The 26,672-nt window shown below is 35.2% G+C and overlaps 1 protein-coding gene across 1 annotated transcript in view; it reads right to left on the bottom strand.

Annotated features, from left to right (window-relative positions):
- The window catches only part of RGS21 (regulator of G protein signaling 21), a 33,569-nt gene that overhangs the window by 2,681 nt on the left and 4,216 nt on the right, over nt 1–26,672 (bottom strand). The window contains exon 3 of the mRNA XM_069074327.1: nt 22,246–22,412. Within this exon, the coding sequence (XP_068930428.1) occupies nt 22,246–22,412 (167 nt within the window). The remainder of the gene's footprint in view (nt 1–22,245; nt 22,413–26,672) is intronic.

Here is a 26,672-nt window from a genome sequence, read left to right as displayed (position 1 = left end):
CTTCTCTTCTCTTCTCTTCTCTTCTCTTCTCTTCTCTTCTCTTCTCTCCTCTCCTCTCCCCTCCACATGCTACACACACATACACATATATAAACACACATACACACACAATGTACATATGTATGTAAATATGCATATGGACACACTCCACCTGTGCATATGTATTTATATGTATATATGTGCATTATACTTATCAAACATAATTAACAATAATATATTGTATATATGTATAAACAATACAACATTGCACATGTGTGATATATAAATACATAGATATATATGTGTGTATATATGTATATATGTGTGTGTTTAATATCTCTATATCCAGCCTAGACTCATTCTTGAGCTATAGTCCTATTTTATCAATTTCCTCTTGAGTATCTTGAATTAGATATCCTATAGGCAATCTCAAGTTCAAATGTCCAATTTGTCTCCCTTTTTGACCCTACTCTGATTGTCCAGCCTGCCCTCTTCTGAATTTCCATATCCAGGGTAACATCATCCTTCTACTCACCCAGGCACATAACCACAGTGTTATCTTCAGCCCTTCACATGAACTACACTGACACATCCAATCTCTTACAAATTTTGTCATTTTTATCTTCGCAGTATCTGTTATATGTCCCTTTCTTTCACTCGGGGACAATAAGTGAGAGAAAGGAGCATCTCTCATGCAGCCACCACATTTATATGGGCATTTCTTGTCTCTAGTATTACATAACCTTCTCATTGTTCTCCTCATCACAAGTGCTTTCCACCTCCAATTCACCCTCTGCTCATATGGCAAAGAGATTTTCCTAAAGATCAAGTCTAACTAGATTCCTTCAACCCATAAACTCTTGGTTCCCTAGTATCCCTGGGAGTTAGCCATTTTTCTATTTTTTTAACCTTTCACAAGCTGTCCCTTTTCTACCTTTCCAATTTTACTTTGCTCTGTGCACTTTAGGATACAGCTACATTATGCAGGAGGCTCTAAGATTCTTGCCTTTTTATTGACCATCTCCCATGCCTTGCCTCTGACTTCTAGCTTACCTGGCTTTTTAAAAACTGGTGAAATCTTAGCTGCTGTAGGATACTTTTAGAGCCCCCAACTTCCCCACCCACCTACTAATCCCTTCCTTCTAAGATGGTCTTCCATCTACTTTGTATATATCTTGTATGAAGACATTTATTTATGTCTTATCTCTCCCTTTAGAATATGAGATTCTTGAGGGAAAGAATTGTGCTTTTGCTTTTTAAAAAAATCCTCAGAATTCAGCATAATACCTAGAATATAATAAAAGCTTAGTAAAGCTGAATTGAATATGGAATCCAGCATTGTTTGTGAAATATAATATTTATCCCTGGAGAATCTTTTCAGTCCAGGGTTGAAGAAGAAGGATCTGGGGACAGAGAAGACAGGCTGACCAAATAACAAGGAAGAGGGTCTAGGCCACAAATGCTTGGTAGAACATTAAGTTCATTCTGCTACTAAGGCAATTGACACTTTATTAAGGACATAGAGCTCCTAGGATGAAATTCTTTGTTCATTTGAAATTTGAAAATATAGTACAATGAAGAAAGTAGCTCAACTGAATGAAACAAGTAAGAAATGTTATTCTTGATTCTGGACAGATATGACAAAAGGACAATCTAAATCTTAAATTTCAGTTTCATTTTCCCCCCCGCCCCATGTTTTTCTATGAGGAAATATTTCTAATTAAAAAAGAAAAAAAAGCTTAACTATTTTATTCTCTACATCTATGTTGAGGGGCAGTCAATCTTAATGACTAGAAGGCTGGCCTCAGTGTCAGGAAAATTTTTTTTTCAAGTCCTGTCTTGACACATGTGGGTTTTGTGATCGTCAGTCAAACTCTCATTACTCCAGACAACACTGTAATGCTCTAAGGAGTTGAATAACCTGCTCTGAGCTGGAAAAGAGAATATTGTCAACCCAGAGCTGCTTATATGGATACAATTATAGATCTGGCTGATGTCTACCCTCAAAACGGATATATGCACATGCATGTACATATATGCATACATACACACATGTAGGTACATGTACATAGTATATGAACATAAAAATTTAAGATTCTCATAATGGGAGATATGGTATGGCCCCTTTAAAGGTTATGTCAGCAAAATATTTCAAACTATAAAGATACTGATAATCAAGGTTGAATAGAAGCATGACTTATTATTAGTTAATTTTAATATGCTCTAGGAATGAGTTAAGGAGTAAGGAGATGTTTGTTAGGTTATTTGTGATTGGGGAAAGAATTATTATTAGGAGGAGGCTTTCACTGTAGCTCTTTTCTTTCTTTGGAGGTTTTAATTCAGTTGGAAATGGGCAAGAGAGAAAACTGTGACCTAGAGGTTGGCAGGGCAACACCACAAGTCAGGCAAGGACTCCTCTGATAAGTGCAGTCCCAGAGTGCTGTGTTAGCTGCAGTGTTAGAGTAAGCCTCTAATTAGGTATGATGTCTGAGGGGAGAAGAAGATCATTAAAGTAACCTGCAAAGAGTTTTTTTTTTTTTTAATAAACACCCGTTAGGTCAAGAAATTCAGAGGACTCTCAGGTCTAAAGTAGTTTGAGGCCTTCTAATACCAAAAAAAGCCTGAGTAAAGTACCTAGCAGGAAGTCAAGGTGGATTTACTATGCTTGGGTGCTTCAGTATGAGTTCTGAATAAGTTTGAAATGTCTTAAGATAGTCAGATAACACAAATAGGGAAGCAGTAACTTTCCACTGGACTTGTCAAAAGGCACTTGCATTTTCTATTTCCTTTTTATTTCTTTTATTAACCTCTCTTGCATTATCCTAACCCCCATAGGATTTTTTTCTTAGTCTTTAAGCCTCTAAACTTCTAAACCTTTCCAGTTCTCCAATTTCTTGACTTTCAATGGACATCTTGCTACCAAATCGTCTACTGAATTGGTGCTAACAGGATTTCTTTAATTTTTTCTTTCTTTCAACTCAAAGCCTCCACTTCTATTCCTATCTTGTTACCTGAAAAATGTCCCTTTTCTATTCTACATTCATTCTGTTTTTGAAAATAATATGTAGTTCTAGGTATTTAAAGCCTTATGGGAAAGACTCACAAATTTGTATTTCCATCCCTGACCTTGTCACATTATCATAGATCCTTGGTATTAGAAGGTGTCTCAGAGACCATCTAGTTCAATCTTTTACCAACTGAAGATTCCATCTACTACACACCTGGCAATTGGTCATCCAGCTTTTACTTAAAGGTCTGCTACTTTGTGAGGAAGTCTTTTCTACTTTGTCATAGCACTTATTTTTAGGATTGATTTTTCTTTCCACTAGCCTTAATCTGTCTCTCTACAAGTCTAATCTTCATGTGACAGATATTCAAATAGTTGAAGATTGGTACCTATTAGCTTCTGTAGGTTTTCTCTCCCCTACGTTAAGCATATTTAGTTGCTTCAATGGATTCTCAAGTGGCATGATCTTGAAGTCCATATACCTCAGTGATCACTGTCCTGTGCAAGATCTCCTCCTTATCAGTCTTTCCTAAAATCAGGTGTTCAAAATTGAACATAATACACCAGATTGGTCTGACAAAGGAAGAGGGCAATAATATAAGGTATATACTGTTATTCACACAAAGAGAGGAATTATGGTGTAATAAATTGAGAGCTGGCCAGGAATACCTGGTTCAAATTCTTTCTCTGAAACACACTGACTGTGTGACCTCTAACAAGTCATTTAACCCCTAATTGCTGTAGTCAGTTCTCTAAGACTAGAAGTTAGTATATGCCCTGCTTTCCTAGAAGAAATTTTCATACCCAAGAGTTCTCTAAACCCATGAAATCAGAGGCCTAACCCCTATATTCACAAAGACCAGCCCAAGGTGGTGTTTTTTTAACCACAAATACACTACAGATATGTTTAATTTGGAGTACAGTAAAACCTCCAGACTTTTTTTCAGAAAGCAATGCTATGTAGCCATACCACCTTTACTATTCACATGAATTTCATCTGGTCCTATATTTATAATTTTTTTATCTCATTTCAAATTCAACATCTCAAACAACACTTCAAATTCAAGAAATTTTAAGAGTGGATTCATAATTAATCCCTATAAACCTCTGCCTTCTATTAATTTCCTTATTTGTGGGAGCTAAATCATCCTTTGCCTAGTCATCTAAGCTCAAAACCATGGACTCATGTTTACATTCTTTGTTTTCCTTATCCCTCATATCCAATCAAAGAAGAATAAAACTTTATGATATTTGAACAAAGGACTTTAATAATCTAGTCCACCTTTTTATTTATAGAAGAGCAACACTAAATTGCAGTGATGTTAAAACACTTGACACATAGCTAGTAAACGAGAGAACTAGAATTAGAACCCAGATCTCCTATCTTTCAGTCTTGTGCTGGTTCTGTACCAGTGTTGATAAAATCAAATAGCCACTAATCACTAATCACATGGCTACTAAGCCATACTTAAGGATCCCTGCATGTACACATTGACTTGGAAAACATGTTAAAATTGTCTGTTTTTATTTTTATTTTAAAAAATATTTCTGAATTGCATTTCAGCCTGATATGAGTCTACTTGAGAGTGCTGTGGCTTGAAGTCATGTGTTTGGTATCTCTGTTCTGCACCACAATGTCCCTTGTCATCAAATCTTTCCTTTCCAGTGTCTCTAGAATTCATGCCTTGTTTTCTATTCCTGTTGAGATAATTGTAATTCAGATCATTATTATCTTATTTCCTTAACAGGTTGCCAGGATTCTAAATATTTCTCCTCTGTTTTGTAAACCATTGCAAATTTCATTTTCCTGTATTATGATTTTGTCATTCTCATGCTCAGATATTTTCAAAGACTTCAGATAATTTCAAATGAACAGAGTTTAAAATCTTTGGTATGGTATTCATGGTTCTTCATAATCTGACACTGACCTCCTAAATTATCTTCTTTCTTCCATTGTATCTTTACTCTATCCTTACCTATGCATTACTTATAGAAATATGTCTATGAAACACTTTTACCTTGTTGACTTTTGATTAAAAATCCTCATTGGTTAGGGGCAGCCAGGTGGCGCAGTGAGTAAGAGTGCCCTCCCCAGCACTGGGATTTGTTCCGGCCTCAGATACTCAGCAGGCAGACAAAAATAACTGGCCATGTAACCTTGATCAAGTTACTTAACCCCAATTGCTTATTAAAAAAAAAATCCTCATTGGCTTCCCATCTTTATCATTATGAGATCATAGATTTAGAACTACCAGGGACAAACTGTAAAGCTCACAAATTCAATCCCCTCATTCTCATTTCACATATCCTGACACCAGACATCAAGAATCAGGGAGGCCAGGTAGCACAGCGAGTAAGAGCACCGGCCCTACAGTTGGGATGACCTGGCATCGAACCTGGGCTCAGACACTTAGCACCCACCCAGAAACACCTGGCCGTGTAACCTTGAGGAAGTTACTTAACCGCAATTGCTAAAAAAAAAAAAAGAGAAAAAAAAAGAAAAAAAATCAGCCAACATGAATTTGTTAAGCACTGAATTTGTCCATTGTGCTTGATAGTACTAAACATAGACTGGTGATTTGGGTGATGCTAAACATAGACTAAAGATTTTGTTGCTAAGCAAATATAAATAATAAAGGAGGAAGCAAATATCACTTTCAACCCTACACACATGCATACACACACACACACACACACACACACACACACACCACTTAATTCCTTTCTTCTTGTACCTGGATTTAGATGCATGGTAGGAACAGTGAGGGAGAGGGGGAGAGGATAACAAAGTAACCCCAGTCCCACACAGATCTTTTGTTGTTCTGTTGTATGGAAGTCCTCCTTCAAAATTACCTTCAGAGCCTGTGATTCATTCTTTTGAATATCATCAGTGGTGGTGAATCATCATCTTTTGAAGGTAGATTTTTTTTAAAGTAGTGAGTCCTTTAGAGACTAGCCTAGTAAATAAAGTGAACATGAGGAGGGCAGGGACCTTATCTTATTAATTATTATATCCCTTCCAAGAGCTAAGTACAGTCGCAGAAGCATTTAACAAATAATAGTTACATTGAATCAAGAAGGATATAATATTTTAAAAATTCTGAGGAGGAAGTTTGTTTTTTTGTGAGGGGGGAACACAAGGCAATTGGGGTGAAGTGATTTGTCCAAGGTCACACAGCTAGTCAGCTAGTAAGTGTGTCAAGTGTTTGAGGATGGATTTGAATTCAGGCCTACTTCCTGACTCTAGGATTGGTGCTCTATTCGCTGCACCACCTACCTGCCCCAAAGGAAGAAGATTTTTTAACCAAACTTTTTATTAAAAATATTGGTCATACATGTAGTTAATGGCTAATCTAGAAATGGAATGAAAGCCACCTGACTTGAGGTTGTCTCCAATCTTAGCATTCAAGACTCTCCATCCATAATCTAGCTCCAACCCACCTTTCCAACTTTAACTCTCACCGACTTTGCATAAGGGTCCTCAAATCCAGCATGCTGTGTCTCTTGATAATCTTTTATTTATACCCACCTTTGAGCATATGTTTTTAAAAATGATTTTGATAAGGCCATTGTCCTCTGATGCTGCTTGTAGCCTAATTGTATGATCACTGATTCTACTTGTCTGATTGAGCTTTGAATGATTGCTTGCTTCCAAAAATAAAATCGAATTGAAGATATTTCAAAACTAGATTTTGTTCTTAGGGTAATTTCAAAGGAGTAATTTCAAGTGTTTCAAGCAATGGCAGCATCAAACTTTTGAGAATGTAGGAGGACCACTAGAAAGTAGGAAATCTAGAAAATCCTGAAGAAATCAATTTCTGATACAAGAAGGCTAAGCATCTACAAGAATCCAGATTCCACATCCCTGCAATCCAGTGACATTGAACTCCTTTATGATCCTTATATAAGATATTGCCTCTATGGACTGTTTCTTTTTACCGTCTGTGCCTTTTGTGTAGAATGTTCTCCCTCTTCATATCTCTCTTGCCGTCTTTCAAACCTTGACTTAAATTGACACTTGCAAGAAGCATTCCTGGTTTCCCTCAATGCCAGTGCCTTCCCTTTTAGGGTACTTCCTATTTATACTGTATATATCTTGTATGTACATAATTGTTTGCATGTCATCTCCTCCATTAAATTGTGAACTTCTTCAGGAATGGGACTGTTTTTGCATTTATACCCCTAGCTCTGAGCAAATGCTTTACACAAAGAAAGCACTTAACAAATGCTTGCTGACTTGATTTGACTTGAGTCTGGAGCAGGGGTGTACTGTCACTTCTAAGGATACAACCATATGTAATTGCTACCCTTTGCTATCCCCCTGATTTCTGTTGATTTGGATCCGAATATGCCTGGATAAGTAGAACCAGATGTGACCATTTTTCCTGGTTCCTGTCTCAAAAAAGCAGGTAGAATCAGATTCTACATGCCAGGAGGAAAAACACCTGGAGGAGAAATCTTGAGAGGAATTTGGTTCTTGGAGATGCAGAATTCTACCTGCTATACAGGATAGAAGAAACAAGGCTGGATATATTTGTATGGAAAAAATCGGGGAAATTAATTGGCCTGCAAGCTCAGTATTATTGAAAATCATTTTGTGTCAGCAAAATGCTACTTTAGTCTGTGTTAAGAAAGGCACAACTGTTTCCATTCCTGGCAAGGAAGATGGAACCGATGGTGCCCTTATATACAGATGAATCAAATCTCCTCTATAGTGATGTGCTGAGTTTGAGTGTCATATTTCAAGGAAGACTCTGGTAAGGTTAGAAAAATAGATATTTAGATGGGAGTAAGTAAAATGGTAAATGGCCTTTGATTACTAGGCATGTTTAGCCTGGAGAAGAGAAGGTGTCAATGAGGATATGACCTGCTACAGGTAATAATTGTCAGAGACAAGATTTGAACCCAGGTCTTTGGCCTCCAGAATCATTACTCTTCCCACTCCACAATGCAGAAAGACAATCAAGAGCTAACCACTGTTCCCTCTCATGAAGTTTTAAAATCTTGTCATGTTCTAAATCAGTATTGTTATAGCTTAGTCTGATTTACCTCAATGCATTATATTCAAATATCACTGATTTAAAACATTTTGCAAACTAAAGTCTGTTTATGGCATATGTTCAAAAACAAGCTTAACTTTGAGTGCATATTCCTTGGTGGTTTATCCTCTTTGGCATCTTCTGAGATGAGTATCCTTTGCAATATTCATATGCTTCTCTTAACAGGGAAAATATGCAAACAAAATCCCTTTTCTCTACACCAGCAGTTCTTAATTCTTTTAGCTTTTTTTTTTTAGTTCTCTCTCTCTCTCTCTCTCTCTCTCTCTCTCTCTCTCTCTCTCTCTCTCTCTCTCTCCCCCTCTCTCTCTCTCTCTCTCTCTCTCAGTCTCCCCTGAGAAAACCTTATTTTTTTTTAGAAAAGCATTAGTATTCTAACTAACAAAAAGTTCATTGAAATATACTATTTGCCATAGTTGTTAATGAAAAGGTCAAATAAGTTGTTTTAAGTAGCTTCTCCTTTTGTTCTATTTGCCTATCCTTGCAGGACTAATGTATAGAACTATGTCAAAAAAGCAGAAAAAAGGAATATCCTGGTTAATTCCCAAACTGATTACCTGGCAAACCACTGTCAGTAATATAAAAAAAAAAAAAAACTTTAATGGTATTTTTTTTTTCTTTTTAAGCAATTGGCGTTAAGTAACTTGCTCAAGGTTACATGGCCAGTTATTTCTCGGCGTGGTGCTAAGTGTCTGAGCCCGGGATTCAATCCCCAGGTAATCCCGACACTGGAGCCGGTGCTCTTACTTGCTGTGCTACCTGGCTGCCCCTTAAATGGTATTTTAATATACTGGATATTATAGCTGTAGAACAAGAATGGAAGTTAGAGGCCATCTAGCCTCAACCCCCTGATTTCACAACTGAGGGATCTCAAATTTACTAAATTGACCAAATGCAATAGAAAGCAGTGCAAAGATTTGAAGTAAGACTGAGACTCTCATCTTAGTGTTCTTTCATTATAGCATTCTGCCTGAATAGTCATAGGAGTTCTCAATATCAGAAAGTCTACATAATGTGTTATTAGTACTTTTAGCTTCTGAAAGTTAAAGCAGATGTGATAAAATTGAACAGATTCTTAGAAATATAGTTGAAGCAGTGACTTGGCATAGTTCTGTAAGGAAATCATGTTGAGTACTGAGGCTCAGAATGAGCTCAAGATGGTGAGAAAAAGTCAAGGAAAACAAACAAAAAGCTGTTTGTTTTTTTAAAAGAAGCTATATTGGGTGAGACAGCCATGAATCACTGCTAACATCATGTGGAAAGGATGATATACTTGATGGAAAAAAGGTAGAACTATTTAACTTTTATTTTGCTCATATTTTCTCTGCAAAAAAATCAATTTGGGGCAGAAAGGTACAAAATAAACAATGGTCAATAGAGAATTAAAGAGATAATGAGAATCAATGGCAGCCCTTGAAGATTTCAAGTCTTTAGGTCAAGATGAACTATATCTCAGGATAAAGAAATGACAGGTTAAATTGTTGAGTCACTGTCAGTGATGTTTGAAAAATTGTTGAGATTAGGGAAAGCACAATAGGACTAGAGAAGGAAAAATGTCTTGATGGTAGTAGTAGTAGTAGTAGTAATAATAACAGCAATAATAATAATATCAAAGAAAGTCTGTAAACTATAGACCAATGAACTTGAAATAAATTCTTAGAAAAATTCTAGAGAATGTTTAAAGAGTGGTTACTTAAGAATATGCTATTCCAGAATAATTAATTCCCTTTTTCACAGGGCTACTTAAGACTGGTGAATCAGGGGAATACTATAGACATAGTTTACCTAGGTTTTTATTTTATTTTTTCTTAATTTTATAAAAATCTTTTCTTTTTAACATTAAAAATATTTCCAGATTATCCCTTCCTGGGAGAGCTGTCTTGTTATAAAGTAAAGCAATTAAGCAAGACTAACAACATAGGGACCTTTTTTGAAAGTACATGCAACAAACCATATTTGTCGCCCACAAAACTCACTACATTTTATATATGTGTGTATGTAGGTATATGTATGCATGTATGTATACATATACATACACACATATACATATATATGATTTATATGTTTGTGTGTGTAGATAGATTTATAATATATGTATATAGTTAACATAAATCTACATTCTTTTCTTCCCACCCCTTGTCCCATAGGGGAAAATAAGAAAAACAAATTCTTTGTTAAAAAAAAAGAAACATGCATAGTCAGGCAAAAGAAATCCCATAATTCACTTAGAATTTAGCCAAATCTTTGATAAAGTATCTTATTGTATCCTTGTGGAAATGACAGAGAGACACGAGTTGGATAATAATATAACCAGACAGATTCAAAATTGGTGAAAGGTCCAGCCTCGATGAGCACACATTATTTCAATATCACCTTGGAATGAGGTATCCAGTGGAGGGCCACTGGCATCCATGCTTGATTATATGCAATTTGACATTTTTATCCAAGACTCAGATAAAGGTATAGATTGTAGGTTAACAAATTTTCAGGTGTAACAAAGCTAAGGATAGCAAACCCTCTGGATGACAGAATCAGAATCCCAAAAGATCTCAATAACCTAGATTGTTGGGATAATACTAGTAAAATGAAATTTAATAAACTTGAATGTAAAGTGTTATACTTAGACTCAAGAAAATCATCTTGGCAATTATAAGACAAGGGGGAAAAATCTGAGTATTTCAATGTATGAAAAACTCAGTATGAGTCAAGTGTGATATAATAATTAAGAAAGTTAATAGGATCTCATGTTGCATTGAGAGAATAGTTTTCAGAAAGAGCAGTGGAATATTTATTCAGTTCAGAGTTTAATATGTTAAAAACAACCCTGATAAGGTGGAAGGTCTCAAGGGAAGATAATGAGAATGAAGAGGAACTTTGGAATCATTCTATGTTGAAGAAACTTGGATATTTAACTTAGAGAAGAGTTAGGATGGATAGAATTACCGTTTGCAAAAACTTAACTCTGAACACCTGTGATAAATTTTCCTGTCTGTTCTACTCTGGTAAATTCTTCATACCTCTTGAAGAATGATGTAAACAATTTTATTTCTTATATTTCTTGCTCATGCATTGTCTTGTCTTCTATATTATTCCTTCATTCATCTCTATACAGATGGCTCATATTCATATATGCATGCACATTCATGAACATAACCATCATTTGCATACACAGGCAAATGCATGTAAGCACATTGCACATGTATTTATGCTCATGTAAATGCACACATTTACATATGTGTGTTTATATATACATATATGTACGAGTATGTGCATATATTCCTACATATTCAAAAATTGTCTGTATCTCTACTACTACCCCCCCACTTACTCACACACACACACACACACGCTTCTCTTTTTTATTGCACTTCAGTCCTGTATCACCAGATATATTTTGGATACATCTCAAGCTCAGCATGTCCAAAATTAACCTCATCTTCTCTCCCTCCCAAATCTCCCATTTTCCAAACTTTTTTTTTTTTATTTCAAAGGCATCACCCTACTTCCAAAATCCCAAGTTCACAACCTTGGTAATATTGTTGACTCTTTCTCATATATCACCCTATATAACCAGTTAATTGACAAATCATGCCATTTCTTTCTTTACATTGCTTCTTATATCTTACATGTTTTTTCCACTTATATGTCTACCATTTCATTTCAAACCTTCATTATCTTTTGTCTAGATTATTGAAACCACATTCTAATTCCTCCTTCCTACAAAATACTGGCAAAATAATTTTTCTTAAGCACATAGCTGACCATGTGAATTCCCTATTCAATCAAGCCCAATAATTTTCTGTTGCCTTGAGGATAAAATAAAAACAAATTATGTTTCATTTTTAAAACCCTAAATGATCTAGTCCTGGCATATTAAAACTCTGCCCCACACCCATCCATACACCTGATCCCTCCCACTCTGCAATTTAGGAAAAAAAAAAGACCTTTATTCCTCATGCACATCTGGAAGGGGCTCTCATCTTACTTCAGCCTCACCAAGTCTCCCTCTTCATTTAACATGCAACTCAAACACTGCCTTTTATATGGGGAATTTTAAGATCCCTCCAACTGCTTGTGTCCTTACTCCCAAATTGCCATGTATTTAATTTGTTATCGTTCATTCCTTTAGTCATGTCAAACCCTTCATGACCCTTTCTTCCTCATCTTGTAAAAAAGAGCAAAACCCCCCCAAAAACAGCCCAGACCATCGAAAGCTACTGTGGTGACAGGGAACATTAAGACACAAACTCAGAAGAGGACAATATTACAATGCCTACATGTGAAGTCTCAAAGAGGAATATAAATTGTACTAAAACCCCCAAAGTCCTCTTGGAACAGCTCAAAAAGGATTTTAAAAGTCAAGTAAGAGAGAATCACAGAATCATCTTTTAGGATTTTAAATAACTCACATAGAATTCCACTAGCCTTATTGTTAGGAATGCTTCCTAAGGCCCCTTGGACTTCATTTTCCAGGATGTCTGTCGCTAGATCAGTAATTTTGGTTCGTGATTATGATTATCATGGTTATCAGTGATGTTAAGATCTTTCTTGTATAGGTCTTCTGTGTATTCTAGCTATTTCTTCTTAATCTCTTCTACTTCTGTTAAGTCTTTACCACTTTTTTTTTCTTTTACCTTGTCTATTTTTGCATGAAACATTCCCTTGATATCTCTAATTTTCTTGAAGAGAACTCTTGCTTCCCCATTCTAATTTTTCCTTCTATTTCTTTGCATTGCTCATTTAAGAAAACCTTTTTATGTCTCCTTCCAATTTCTATGAAATTCTGTGTTTAGTTGGGAATATCTTTCCTTTTCTCCATTTGCTTTCTTTCTTTCCTTAGCTATTTGTAAAGCCTTATTAGACAGCCATTTTGCTTTCTTGTTCTTTTTCTTTGGGATGCTTTTCATTGCTGCTTCCTATACAATGTTGGGAAACTCTATCTATAGTTCTTCAGGCACTGTACCAGATTCAGTCCCTTAAATCTATTCATCACTTTCAATTAATATTCATAAGGGATGTCATTTAGGTCATAGAGATTTATGGATTTCCATACTTTCTTCAATTTAAGTCCAGATTTTGTGATAAGAAGCTCATGAACAGAGCCGCTGTCAGCTCCAGAACTTGTTTTAGCTGACTACATACATAGAGTGTCTCCATTTTGGGCTGCAAAGTGTATAATCTATCTGATTTCAATATTAAGCATCTGGTGACATTCATGTGTAGAGTCCCCTTTTGAATTGGTGAATGAGTGTTTGCTATGACCCGTCTGTTATCTTGAGAAAACTCAATTAGTCCCTTCCTTGCTTCATATTGTACTCCAAGGCCAAACTTGTTTGTTATTAAAATTATCTTTTAATTTCCTACTTTAGCATTCCAATGACCTATAATGATTTTGACATCTTTTTTTTGATGCTATTTCTAGTTGATGTCGTAGATTTTCACAGAACTGAACAACTTTGGCCTCATAAGTATCAGTCGTTGGAGCACAGATACGTAGTATTAAGATGTTGAATGATTTGCCTTGTATTTGGATTGATATCTTTCTGTCATTTTTGAGATTAATATACCAGTACTGCTTTTCTTCCCCCTTTATGGACCATGAGATCTATTCCATTTCTTCTAAGGGATTCTTGTCCGTAGTAGTATGTATAAGGATCACCTGATCAAAATTGACTCATTCCCTTCCATTTAAGATATCAATGTTTAATCTTTCCATCTCCTGTTTGGCCACATCCAATGCTCCTTTGCTCATAGATTTTATATTTCAGGTTCCTATGCAATATTGATCTTTGCAGTATTGGACTTTCCATCAGTCACCAGACACATCCACAGCAGAACTTCCTTTTCCTTTCGGCCCAGCTACTTGCTTCTTTCTGGGGGTTCTTGTAGTTGTCCTCTGCTCTTCCCCACTAACATGTGGGACACTTTCTGGCCTAAGGTGTTTACTTTTTGGTCATTGCTTTTTATGATTTTAATACTGTCCATGGGGTTTTCTTGGCATAGATACTGGAATGGTTTTTAATTTCCTTCTCCAGTGGCTCATCTTTTCTCAGAATTCTTCACTATGACCTGTCCATTTTTGGCAATCCTGCATGGCATAGCTTATAGTTTCATTGACCTACATGAACTCCTCAACCACAAGAGGGAAATGATCCAGGAGGGGTTATATTTAACTACTTTGTCTATGTTTACATTTATTTATTTTTCATTTATTATGTATACACACATATAGATATAGATATGTACTTATCTCCCCCATCAGAATTTAATATCCCCATGAGTAGATATTGATTGCCATTTCATTTGTTTTTTACTTATATCCTCAATACCTGGCAAAGTGCCTAGCACATAGTAGTGCTTTGAAAAATGTGATTGATCGTGTGAATTTTTTTTCTATCCAAATAAACAGAAAATTATCTATGAGTAAGACTTTATGCTTGTACTCATTTTGTTCTACTGCAACGCCCTCTAGTCATAAGCCATAACCAGCAAAGTTTTTATTTGGGTCAAGGAAAGTCTGGCCAGTAATTTTGGGGTGGGTCATAGATGTGTGGACTAGTATCTGCATTACCTTGAGGTTTCGAACCTGATACAATCATAGGTTAATGGTAGATACTGCTGATGGAGCTAATAAAGGGAATGGCAACAACAAAGTCAGAGCAGATGATGTACCACTGATGTGAAAGCCAGAGCTAGGAAGGGGAATAAAAAATCAATCTGCTATTGTTTGAGGTAGAGCTAGAAAAGGGACCCTCTGGGATGAGGCAGTCAATACAGCAGGCAGGGAAAAGAAAAACAAAATCTTGAGGCCAGAGTTGGGCATGGAGGTAAGAAAGAGAAGGTTATGGGTGCATCAGACCAGAGATATGGAAGCAGAACATGGAGGAAAGAAAGCAGCTATAGGAAGGAAACCCCAGGATGCTCTAAGTTATTCACTATGGGGCAAAGCATTCACTGCTCCATTCTGGTTATGGCTGTGTAGGTAAGCTCGAAAATATATGATAAATGAATGACTGAATAAGATAATACTTCTTGGAAAAAAAGATTCAAGAATAATAGGAGATTTTATTAGTAGTAGTTTGTTGCTAGTAGTCAAGACTTGTCTCTTACTATGATTTTTACCTTCTAATTCTGTAGGTCACCCTGTACTATATGAATTTTTATTTTCTTATATGGAATAAGAAAATTTAAAATCTAAGTTATTTTGTACTAGCTTTCTATGAGTTACTTGTATTTTTATATAATGGCTGACTTATCTGTTCCTTCACTGACAGTCATTTATATCTTGGTTCATGTGGGGTTTGATAATTTCTACCTGTGGTATGACAGCTATTCTTTAAGCGTAGTATATCAATCAATTCTTTTTCTTCTCTATGTTGATGATCACTTTTCATTTTGGCCTGATGGATTAATAGTTTAAAATAATTTTCAATCTATCAATCAATATTTTCCCTCAGCAAAATGTAAAGAAATTATCATAAAAGTTGTTCAGAAGCAAAAAAAAATGTCTAAATGATTTTACTTCCTCTGAAGTTTTTTCAAATCAAATGAAAAGACTAAAGTGGAAAACACTTTTAATTTTGCTCCTCACATCCAATCTGTTACAAAACTATTCCAATTTTGAAACATGTTAATTGTGTCTTTGTCCCAAATATGCTCACAATCCACAATCTACCTTTGGACCTTGATGGCTTTCCTCTCTATGGGTGGCTAAATAGTGATATGGTAGTTTCAGAGGTAATACACTAAGATTGAGGAAGACTGGGAAAGGCTTCTTGCAGAAGGTGCCATAATTACTAATTGTACGTTTAATAACATTTAATGTCCTAGCTGTAATCTTTAATTTAATCCACCCTTATCAGCTTATTTAGTTGCCTCAATCTTTTAAAAATGTTTCTTTTCTTCTCTGAATTCTATTTGTTTTTTCTTTCTTGTTGATCATTTCTCTTTCCTTGAATAACTTCCCCATTTTCCCTCTGTTGTCTCTGAAAAATTTACTTCAGACTGACCCTCTCCTCTTCCATTTAGTCCATTCGTAATTGCTCTCCCTATCCCTCTTTATACTTATTGAGTCTATTTCTTATAATATCAAGCACCATACATGGTTAGCTAAGACCTGATTATTAAACAATGAAACCCCAAAACAAACAAACAAAACCACCAGCTATGTCATAAAATTACCATTGTTTTTCAAAGTGTTCTTAGTGAGCACTGCAGTTTTTCAACTGTTTCTGACATTGTGCTCAAATCATTTTTAAAATTCTCTTTTTGAGAATTGCTTTTGGAATCAGTTTACAAGTTTGACACAAATACATAGACATTCACGAACACTTAGTTTCATTACTTTATAGTCAAATCTAATTTTGGAGCCAAATGCTATTTATTATTTATCATGACCCCTCATCTAATTCAATAGACTAGGTACTAAATGACTTTTGGCTCTTCTCACAAATCAAATCCAGTCTCAGAGGCCCAAGGAGTTGCCACCACTGAGGATATTCAGAAGAATATGACAAAGGCTTTGAAGGTAATTCCCAAAGAGAAATTCCAAAAGTGCTTTGAAATGTGACAGCATCATTTGAAGTACATACCCTCCCAAAGTAACTACTTTGAAAACAGTTGACTCCCATTTGGGTATTTGAATTCTTATATGCCTGTTTAAAAGGCAGATTTATTACTCCTATTTGTTAAAAGATTAATTCTATGTAAAAAGAAAAAGAAAACATGCTATCACAGAGCTTATGATTATTACAAATGGTTTTTAAAAGACTTGGTAGATGTAAAATGGATCCCAGAAGAACTTTACAATTTAGAGAATACCTTTGTATCCCCCCATACGTTGTCATCTTTGTACTCATATTATTTCTTTTGTTCTCATTCCTAAAGTGATTGCTTATTTAGGTATTCAAACTCATGGTACTCAGATTTACAGTTAGATGATCTGGTTTCAGATCTCTGCAACTTCCAACCATTTGAGATTAGGGAAGTCACTTTTTCACTGGGCTTCCATTTTTTTCTTTTATGTTAACAACAACAAAAACAATAAACTAACATTTATGTAGTACTTATTATCTCATTTGATGCTCACAACAACTTCAGAAGGTAGGTACTATTATTATTCCCATTTTACAGATGAAGAAATTGAGGCAAACAGAGGTTAAGTGACTTGCCCAGGGTCGAATGTCTAGAAAGTGTCTGAGGCTAGATTTGAATTCAGGTCTTTAGGATCACAGGCCTGGAAATTGTCCCTGTTCCACTGATATGTAAAATGATGAGACTGGATTAGCTGATCTATGATGTTCCTTCTAATTGAAGCTCTATATACGTTTCCATTATACCCCACCAGGTTGCTCAATTTTTAGGGTATTTTGAGTATATGCAATATGATTGTGATAAGAATTCCCCAAAGATGATGATTTTGAAGGGCTATCTGTCAGTTTGCATGCAGAGGTCCTAGCTTATTTGTTAAAAATAATTACATTATAATGCTATTTCATATCTTTATCTACTATTGACATATAACCAACATCTATCCTCATGCATAGATACTTATGTTTCTCCAGTATAGTGTACTGGTGCTAAAGACTCAGAAGAACTGAGTTCAAGTTATAATCCTAGCTCTGCCACTTAGTAGCTACATGCCCCTGAATAGGTTGCTTAAAATGCTGCACTTCAATTTTCCTATATATCATATATAATATAAAAATTAAATATCATATTTTATATAATATTTATGGGATAGCCAGGTGACACAGTGGATAGAACTCCAGGCTGTAAGTCAGGAAGATCTGAGTTCAAATTTGGCCTCCTGCACTTACTAGCCACATGACCCTGGGCAAATTGCAACCTACTTGCCTCAGTTTCCTCATCTGCAAAATGAAGTTAATAATAGGACCTATCTGGTACATAGTACGAACTTTGTGTCTGGCAGATAATAGGCAATATAAAAATGCTTATTCATTTCTCCTTTTCCCCAAATAGTAATGATCACATTTATATTAGGTAGTTGAATTGTTGCAAGGATGATTTTTTGGGGATAAAATTTAGTGTATTCTATATGTGAATTATTAATCTTGTCATTGATATTATTAATTCTATCATTATTAGCCTAGAAATATTTCCATTATAATTTAACAAATGGGAGTTACAGACACCTAGTTTGTATTTACTTGTCTAAATGTATGTAAGATTTTCCCCCAATCAAATGTAAACTTGAGAGCAGGAATTGTTTTATTTTTGCCTTGCTATTACCAATATCTAGCACAGTGTCTTGTACAGAGTAGCTGTTTAATGTATAGAGAAACAAATGGAAGGACAAATCAAATAAGAACTTTAATTACAGCACTTCTTAAACTGTGGGTAGTGACCCCATATGGAGCTTAAGAAGTGCTGATGTGGTCATGAGTGGAAAAAGTTTTAGAAGCTCAGTATACCTGGAAGGAATGTCAGAGACACTTGAGCACAATGGAAACCAAATCTGCATGAAATTGTTATATTTTTCATTCTATATTCAAATGAATTTGTGATTTGAGAGCTAATCTCGTGTGTGTATGTTTGTGCATGTGTGTGTATATGTTTTGTCAATCAGACCAGGAACTGTTACAGATTACGATAGTTTATAGTCAGTGGTGTTTTAGTTTAAATGGCTTGCTCCTTGTCTATGTGCTAGACATGCATCATTAAACAAATGATGACTTGCTATTAATTTTACAGATGGGGAAAATGAGGCACAAAACCTTGTAAAACTCTGAAATAGGCTCACAAGGTTGCCATAAGGTAAATACAGTTCAGGATAATTTGACCATTTCTACCACATTGTTATCATACTACTTTCTTCTAATTCAATCTACTGCAACTTTGATTCAAAATAGTTCTTGAAACAAATTTGTAAAACTGGCTGGTTGAAGTCCCTTGATCAATATGAGGTCAGTTATCTAACTGAATTAAACATAAAAAAAAGATCATAGCCTTATCTCAGTTTTGACTAGGTTGCTTTTCTCTCTATATAAGCTTTTAATAAACACCAGAGAGTTGTCAGTGGAGAGAATTGCTTGCTTGGTTTATGTTTGGAGGAAAATATCTGATAGACTACAAAGAGAGAGGGCAGGTAAACACATCTTAAATTCCTCAAATTCCCATGAAATGCTACATATGTGTTATCTAGTAATTCAACTTAGAAAAATCTATAACAATTCAATAAGAATGAAAGTATGATTATTTCAAATACACATAGTTGTTTGGTTTTGTTGAAATTTAGCAGATCCCAAGAAATACAAGTTTATTTTTGAAATCATTCCAAAAAGACATTACAATCAATTATCTTGGGCTCAAGTCATAAAAGAAATTATAACCGAGTAACAACAAAAATAAAATCTTGGTTGTGTTTCTGCCGTACTGCTGAACTCTACTTGGTACTTTGGACCCTGTATTTTTGTCTTAGCCCTGGGACCCTAGCTCCTGTTTTGTGAGAATTTATCATATTCAGGTGCCCCAGACCTGCCCCAATTCAGTCTCTCCACATTCCTGCCATGTTATGTAAGGCATATACATTCCCCACCCCCTTCTGCCTTTTTTCTCTTGGAAAAGTAAGGAAGTATACATTACCATTCTTGGAAAGGGGGTAATTCACTTGCCATATGACTCTATTTGCCACACTTGTGACTTTTCAGACCAAAACACCTTTCCTTAGGCACAACTCCCCTATATATGCTGTCTAACCCTATTAGAAAGCAAGCTCCTTGAGGGCAAGGATAATCTCATTTTTGTATTTGTACACCAAGACTGTAGCATGGTATTTGATATAGAATACTTAATCACTTAAACAAATGATTTTTCATATAGTCATTTAATTAAGTTGACAAACTGTAAAAATATATATTTCTTTCATTTTCTAAGACACAAACATTTTGGGAAAATATTGTAATATTTATAATCTGGGTTTTAAAACAAAATAAAAATCTATTTTTTGAAGAAGGAAATCATATACGGTTAGATATCATAACTCTGATCTCTAATAGAATTAAAAACATCACTTACCATTTTGAAAAGAAGTAGCTTTTTTTCACATAGTAATAGATTTTTTTCCATACATTCTATTCAACAATATGGAAATTAAGGTAAGCTAACTAGAATGAACTTTATAAAGAATAAAAAATCTTTGTTTTTTTAACCATATCATAAGTAAGATGTCTATGCAATTCATTTCAAAGCTATTTAGTGAGTGATATTCTAATCAACTCAAAAATTTTTTGGTAATTGTATTTTCCTTTCCCCAGACATTCATTTATTTTTAAGTGGTGACTGGAAAATTGGTATTGAAATGTAAGAAGAGAAGGTTTGTTTCCCTTGTTTGCCTCTTTACCACTTTTGTAGCAGTCATCTGCTTGTCATGTCCAGTTCAGACTACCAAAATATAATGGAAACACTTAGAAATCTAAAAATATACTGGAAACCTAGAATCTTAAAACTAGTAAGGATAACTACCAGTAGACCAGCTCTTGATGAGACTTGATGAAATCACATTACACTGATTTCCTATAGTCTTTTGGGATTTCCTATTAATTTCTGAGGTTCAAGGTTTTAATCTAAACATATTGATGGCCTCTTTTTTTTCGCATGATGCATATATATATATAAGGGAGGGAGCATGTTGCTATATATAGATAGATCACGAAATCTGGAATCAGATGACTGGGTTTGAAAGCCAACTCTATCTTTGCAAATTTGAGCTCATTTTATTATTTTTTTTAAAATTTCTCTAGCCTTCAGTTTCCTTATTTGTCAACACAGGGTTGTAATGGTAATAGTCATTTTAAGATCTTCACTGCCCCTTAATAAGTCTAAGGGAATTTGAAGACCTTCCCTGATTTGAAGTTTTTCCTGCACCCAGTAGGTTGAATGTAATCACACAGAGCCTGTGGTGGGAGTAGTTTGCTGAAGGGTGGAGCAGAGCCCACAGGAAGCTGGGAGTCAGAACAACTAAATGTGGGAGAGAGAGGATGCATCCAGGGAGCCAGCTAGGCTTGTGAGTGTTGGTTTGTGGGAAGGCTAAAGGATGGTGTAGCTTCATGTTGTGCTATGGTGTATTAACTTCTTTGCTACTATGATGGATTTGACTTTCTGGTATTGAGATTTGGTTTTCTGATGTCTGAATAAATGTTTTGCTTCTGTCTCTATATAGTCGCTTCTGTCTCTATACATTGGCACTGTGAATATTGTGTTGGTGCTGCAAGGATATTGAGCTAGATGACCTTATATGCCCTCTCCAATTTTAAAATCAATGATCCTTTATCAGTAAGGGCCTTAAGTCTTAGGTCTTGGTGCTGCAGTGGAGAGAAAGCTAGATCTAGAATTAGGAAGACCAGAGTTCAAGTCTGTCCTCAGATATTTACTATCTGTTTGTGACTCTGGAAAAGTTATTTCACCTGGTTCTGCCTCAGTTTCCTCATCTAGGAAATATAGATAATAATAGGCCTTTTCTTTCAGGGCTATACTATGGACAAAATGAGAATATTTGTAAACTACTTTGTGAACCCAAAAGTTCTATGTAAATGCTAACTCCCATGGTTATTTTTATTAAAATTGAATTGGCTCAACAATTTTGGGGTGGAATGGATGAATATTATTTATTTTTAAAAATGTGTCAGTTTAAGTAGAGTTTAATTGAATTGTCCATGAGTAAATCAGCGATGTCACTAAAAATTAAACCAAGTCTTCCTATTTAGTGATCAGCCTGCATTCCTTATCTGAGTGAACTATTATTTATTTTCTGATCATTAAGCAATCATTTTCAATTTCTGTGCATTCACACCAGGATATGACTGAAGTATTGGTTTTTATTTCTTTTTTTTTCTTTTTTGCTTTTGGAAGGTAATTGGGGTTAAGTAACTTACCCAAGATCACATGACTAGGTTTTGTGTTGTGACTGAGGCCAGACTTGAACCCAGGTCCTCCTGACTCCAGGGCCGGTGCTCTATTCACTGCACCACCTAGCCATTCCAAAGTATCAGTTTTTCTTAATACCTACTCCTTACATCCTATCTGTTTGCTTTTACAGACTTAAAAAAAATGCACAATGGTCATTTAATGAATGTGGGTTCATAGAGACTTTCTCTCAGATGAACTGAAAATGGTTTAAGTTGATCATATTTTTTTTGCTACATGTAGTGGAACTAAGATTGTTCACTACACTTTTATTTTTACCTCTTTGGGGGCATCAGCTTGGATGAATTCAGAATAAATCATCCTGGCTTTTGAAGCAATTTTTTCTGCAGACTCAGTTTTCTTGTAATCTTCACAGGCCAGCCAGAACTCAACATTCTCTTCACTGAATTCTGACTTCAGAAATGTTCTAAAGGCATCTAGACCAGCTGTGAAAAATAAAATAAAATAAAAAAAGTATTATAAAAGCTATAAAATATTTCCACATTTATGTTATGTAACAAATATTTATCCTCTTCTCTAAATAAAAGTATTTGAAAATTTCCCATTTCTTTCCCTTATAGATAACATTTAAATAATTAATGATAAATATGCTTACTTAACACTTACATGAGTACATTGTTGCATAATGGATAAAAGAGCTAGTCATAGAACCAGGATGATCTGAGTTCAAGTCCTGTCTCCGACACACACAAGCTGGGTCCACATAGCCAAATCCTTTATCCAGTGGCATACATAGGTAACTCCCTGAAACTATGCAAATTAATTTCTTTCTGATCTGCATTAGCAGAGGAAGTTTACTTTGTGGGAATTTCCAGTCCTGAAGAAATCCATGGCCCAGACCAAACCCCACTCAACCCAACCAAACCAAAGCTATTTTTATTAATTCATTCTTCAAGGATCTCCATCATTTATTTATTGCTGATCTAAATAAAAATCCTATTTTATAATACTTGAACATTATAATTGTGACCTAGTTGAGACTCTAATGAATCCTGTCCCAAATTGAAACCTTCTGTCATTCTTTGGATCACAAAGATAGAAACAGCAAATAATATCATAAGTACCTTTGAGAAATATAATACAAATCCTATGATGAACTTGAGGAAACAGGGCATCTTTACCACATCTTGAAAATATATGAGTCTTGTGGCAGTCTTCTCTATAACTAACCTACATATCGTTATCAATGGATAATGATGACCACTCAACACATAGATTATAGTATATCTTAGGTCTAGTGCTATAATAGACCCCATATTCAATCTAGTTCAACTCTCTTGTTTTACAGTTGAAGGGACTTATATATTGAATGTCTTGCTTAAGGTGGTTCCTCAGCATGATTCAATTAGACAGCAAGATATAGATACCTGGGTGGTCTTCCTTTGTGTTGACAGATCAAAGCAGCACCCTAATGCTACCTCATTATATTTAACAAATTATACCTCTTTCCTGTGGCACCCTATGTCTTCCATGAAAGACAACAGATTTAACTATGGATTAATTATTCCTCCTAGAGAACATTCTTCTCATCCTATCTAGTTAGTAAATGCATAAACTACCTATGCCCTTAGAATGTCGAATTTTTCATTTTCAAAACAGGTTTAAAATAAAACCAAGAAATTGAAAGATAATCAGATAAAAGGAAGAGGAAACCAGTGGGTAAAAGAAGAAAATAACAAACGAGTAAAGGTTACAAGGAAGGTACCATCAAAGGTTAAGCTGAAGGATACAAGACAGAGAATAATAAGGGCAATAGAAGAAGGGAAAGGGTAAAAGGAATAGGAATATGATATAATAATTACACATAAAATGTATAATATAACAAGGGGCTTTAGTTGTATATGTTTTACATTTTATAAAGCACTTTATGCACATTATTCCATTTGATCCTCACAATATCTCTGAGTTATTATTAGTCAATCAACCAAGTACTTGGTAAATGCCTATTACATTTTAACCATTGTGGTGGGCACTAAGGATACAAGTACAAAAATATAAAACAATTCCCACTTGCAAGGAGTTTAAATTCTTATCTAGAAAACAAAGTCACAATATATGGAAGGATGAGGAAGAGCTAAGTTCAAATTTGGCCTCAGACACTTATTAGCTATGTGATTCCCGACTTAGTACTTGACTTTTGTCTCAGTTTCTACATATATAAAATAATAAAAATAGCACGGACCTCCAGGATTTTTGTAAAGATAAAATGAGATAATGTTTTCAAGGTACTTTGTAAATCTTGTTTTTTTCTTGCTTTTTGGAAGGGGGGAGGCAGGGCAATTGGGGTTAAGTGACTTGCCCAAGGTCACGTGATTAGTAAGTGTCTGAGGATGGATTTGAACTCAGTTTCTTCTGACTCCAGAGCCAGTATTCTATTCACTGCACCACCTATCTACCCCCTACTTTGTAAATCTTAAGATATTATATAAATGTTAGGTGCTATTATTACTATATGAAGGTATAAGTATAAAGTTAATAGATACAAACATATGCAATATAATTATATTAAAGGTAATTTGGAAGGGAGGATATTAGGAGTCAGAATGTTCAAGAAAAGTTTGCAGAAGACAGTGGTTGGGTTGTACCTTAAATGAAGAGAGGGAATTATTATTTTATGAGGCTAAGGCAAGGAGGGAATGCATTTCAAATTATGTAAAATGTGGAGACACTGGACAGAGAGCTGTGTGTAAAGAACAAAGGGAATGCCAGTTTGTGTGGATCACAGAATGTGAGAGGGAGAGTAATGTCTAAACCAGCCTGTGAAGGGCTTTAAAACCTAAACAGAGTTGTATGTATTTTATTCCAGAAGCAATAGGTAATCATTGGATTTGATAGTGATGTGAAGTCACATGGCCAGTTCTACACTTAAAAAACGACTTTGGCAGCTTTGTATAGGATGGCCTGGAATTATGGGAAACTTGAGGTAGGGAGACAAATTAGCAGGCTATTATAACAGTCTGAACAAAGAAAAAATCAAATAGTGGGGCTTGTAACTGCATGGGTAGGGAGAAGGAATCAGATGCAAGGGAAAGTGAGAAATTAGAAATGGCAGTATTTGGCAACCTTGGAAGTTCAAAAGATGATAGTGCCTTTGAGGGAAATATGAAAGTTGGAAGAGAGGAAGATGGGGTAGGGAGGAAAGTTCATGAGTTTAATTAGGGGTGTGTTGACTTTAAACTGTCTCTAGTTCATCCAATTTGAAATCTGCAATAGGAAATTGGTGATGTGGACTTGAAGGTTAGTGGAGACAATGTCTGGATATACACCCCCACATACATACATGGTTTGAGTTGAATTATGAAGTCAGATGCCAGACTGTGAAAAGGGTTTAGGAATGAGAGGAGATGAACCGGAGGTGGTAACTGTAGATAGCTTTTCCAAGTAATTTTCCTGAGAAAGGAAGGAGAGCTATACTGTGCTGGATTGAAGGGGTGGTGGGGTCTAGTGAATATTTATTTTAGAAAGGGAGATTTGAATATATTTGAAGATAGTAGGGAAAGAACCAATTGATAAGAAGATTTGAGAGATGATTGATGATGCACTATGATGGAGAAAGGAGAGAATGGAATCAGGTGCTCAGGGACTAGTCTCAGTAAGGAGAAGGACCAGCTCATTGTCAGAGACTGGAGGAAAGGAGAAGAGCCAGAGAAGATGTGAAAGGATTTTAATATGAAAAAAACAGGAGAGGGAGCTTAAGTCTAATGGCCTTAATTTTCTCAGTACAGTAAAAGACAAGGTTCTCATATAAGAGAAGGGAGAAGGGAAGGTACAGAAGGTAGGGAACAGCTGTGGAGAATGAAACAGTGAATCAAGGCCTGCTTTGTCACATGGCTTGGCTAATATGTGATGAAGCAAGACTTGAATCTATCTTCTCTCTTATGACTCCAAGGCCACACACACACACACACACACACACACACTTTTTCACACATATGTACACCTGCATATACGTATACACAATAAACATCTGTATATATGCATATATGTCCTCTACAATAAAATACAACATATTTGCTCTATAGCATACATAATAATTTGACTAAAATTTTCACTTTAAACTTGTTGTTTTCATGTAGTTATAGATTAAATGTATTGCTTTTTTTTCAAGGTAATAGTAGCAAAGTCAGAATTAGGTTGTGCCTTTATGTCAATAGACTCAAGTAACCTGAAAAGTCATTATGCTACTAATTCAGAGCTGTTTCTTTTTTATTAACATTTTAATTCTGAAGTGAATCACTTCTTTTAGCCTATTTGTTTCAGGATTTGCTTCTGTGCAAATATATATACATATTTTAATTCACAGAGTATTGGTTAATTGAATATTCTATTATACCTGTTCTTATTCCATTGTTCACAAACTTGTTTTTTGGAAAATATTGTGATAGTTATACTTAAATGGCTATTTTTTAATATCATGTCTTTTATGTGTTAAAAAAATAACTTTATTCTGAAAAGGGATGTCTAGGCTGCAGTAAACTATCAAAGAAGTCCATGATACACACATACATACACAGAGGCATGCATATTATTTATGTATATATGTGTGCATATATGTGTATATGTACATGCATGTATCTATCATCTATCTATGTATCTATCATCTATGTATGTATGTATGTATGTATGTATGTATGTATGTATCTATCTATCTATCTATCTATCTATCTATCTATCTATCTATCTAT

Source organism: Petaurus breviceps, unplaced genomic scaffold (genome assembly GCF_028583685.1).
Source record: "Petaurus breviceps papuanus isolate PSGF00001 unplaced genomic scaffold, PetGlider_PUasm1.0 90895, whole genome shotgun sequence".
Taxonomy (NCBI): Eukaryota; Metazoa; Chordata; class Mammalia; order Diprotodontia; family Petauridae; genus Petaurus; species Petaurus breviceps.
Note: the sequence above shows the minus strand (reverse complement) of the source record. Positions and strands in the feature narration are given on the sequence as shown.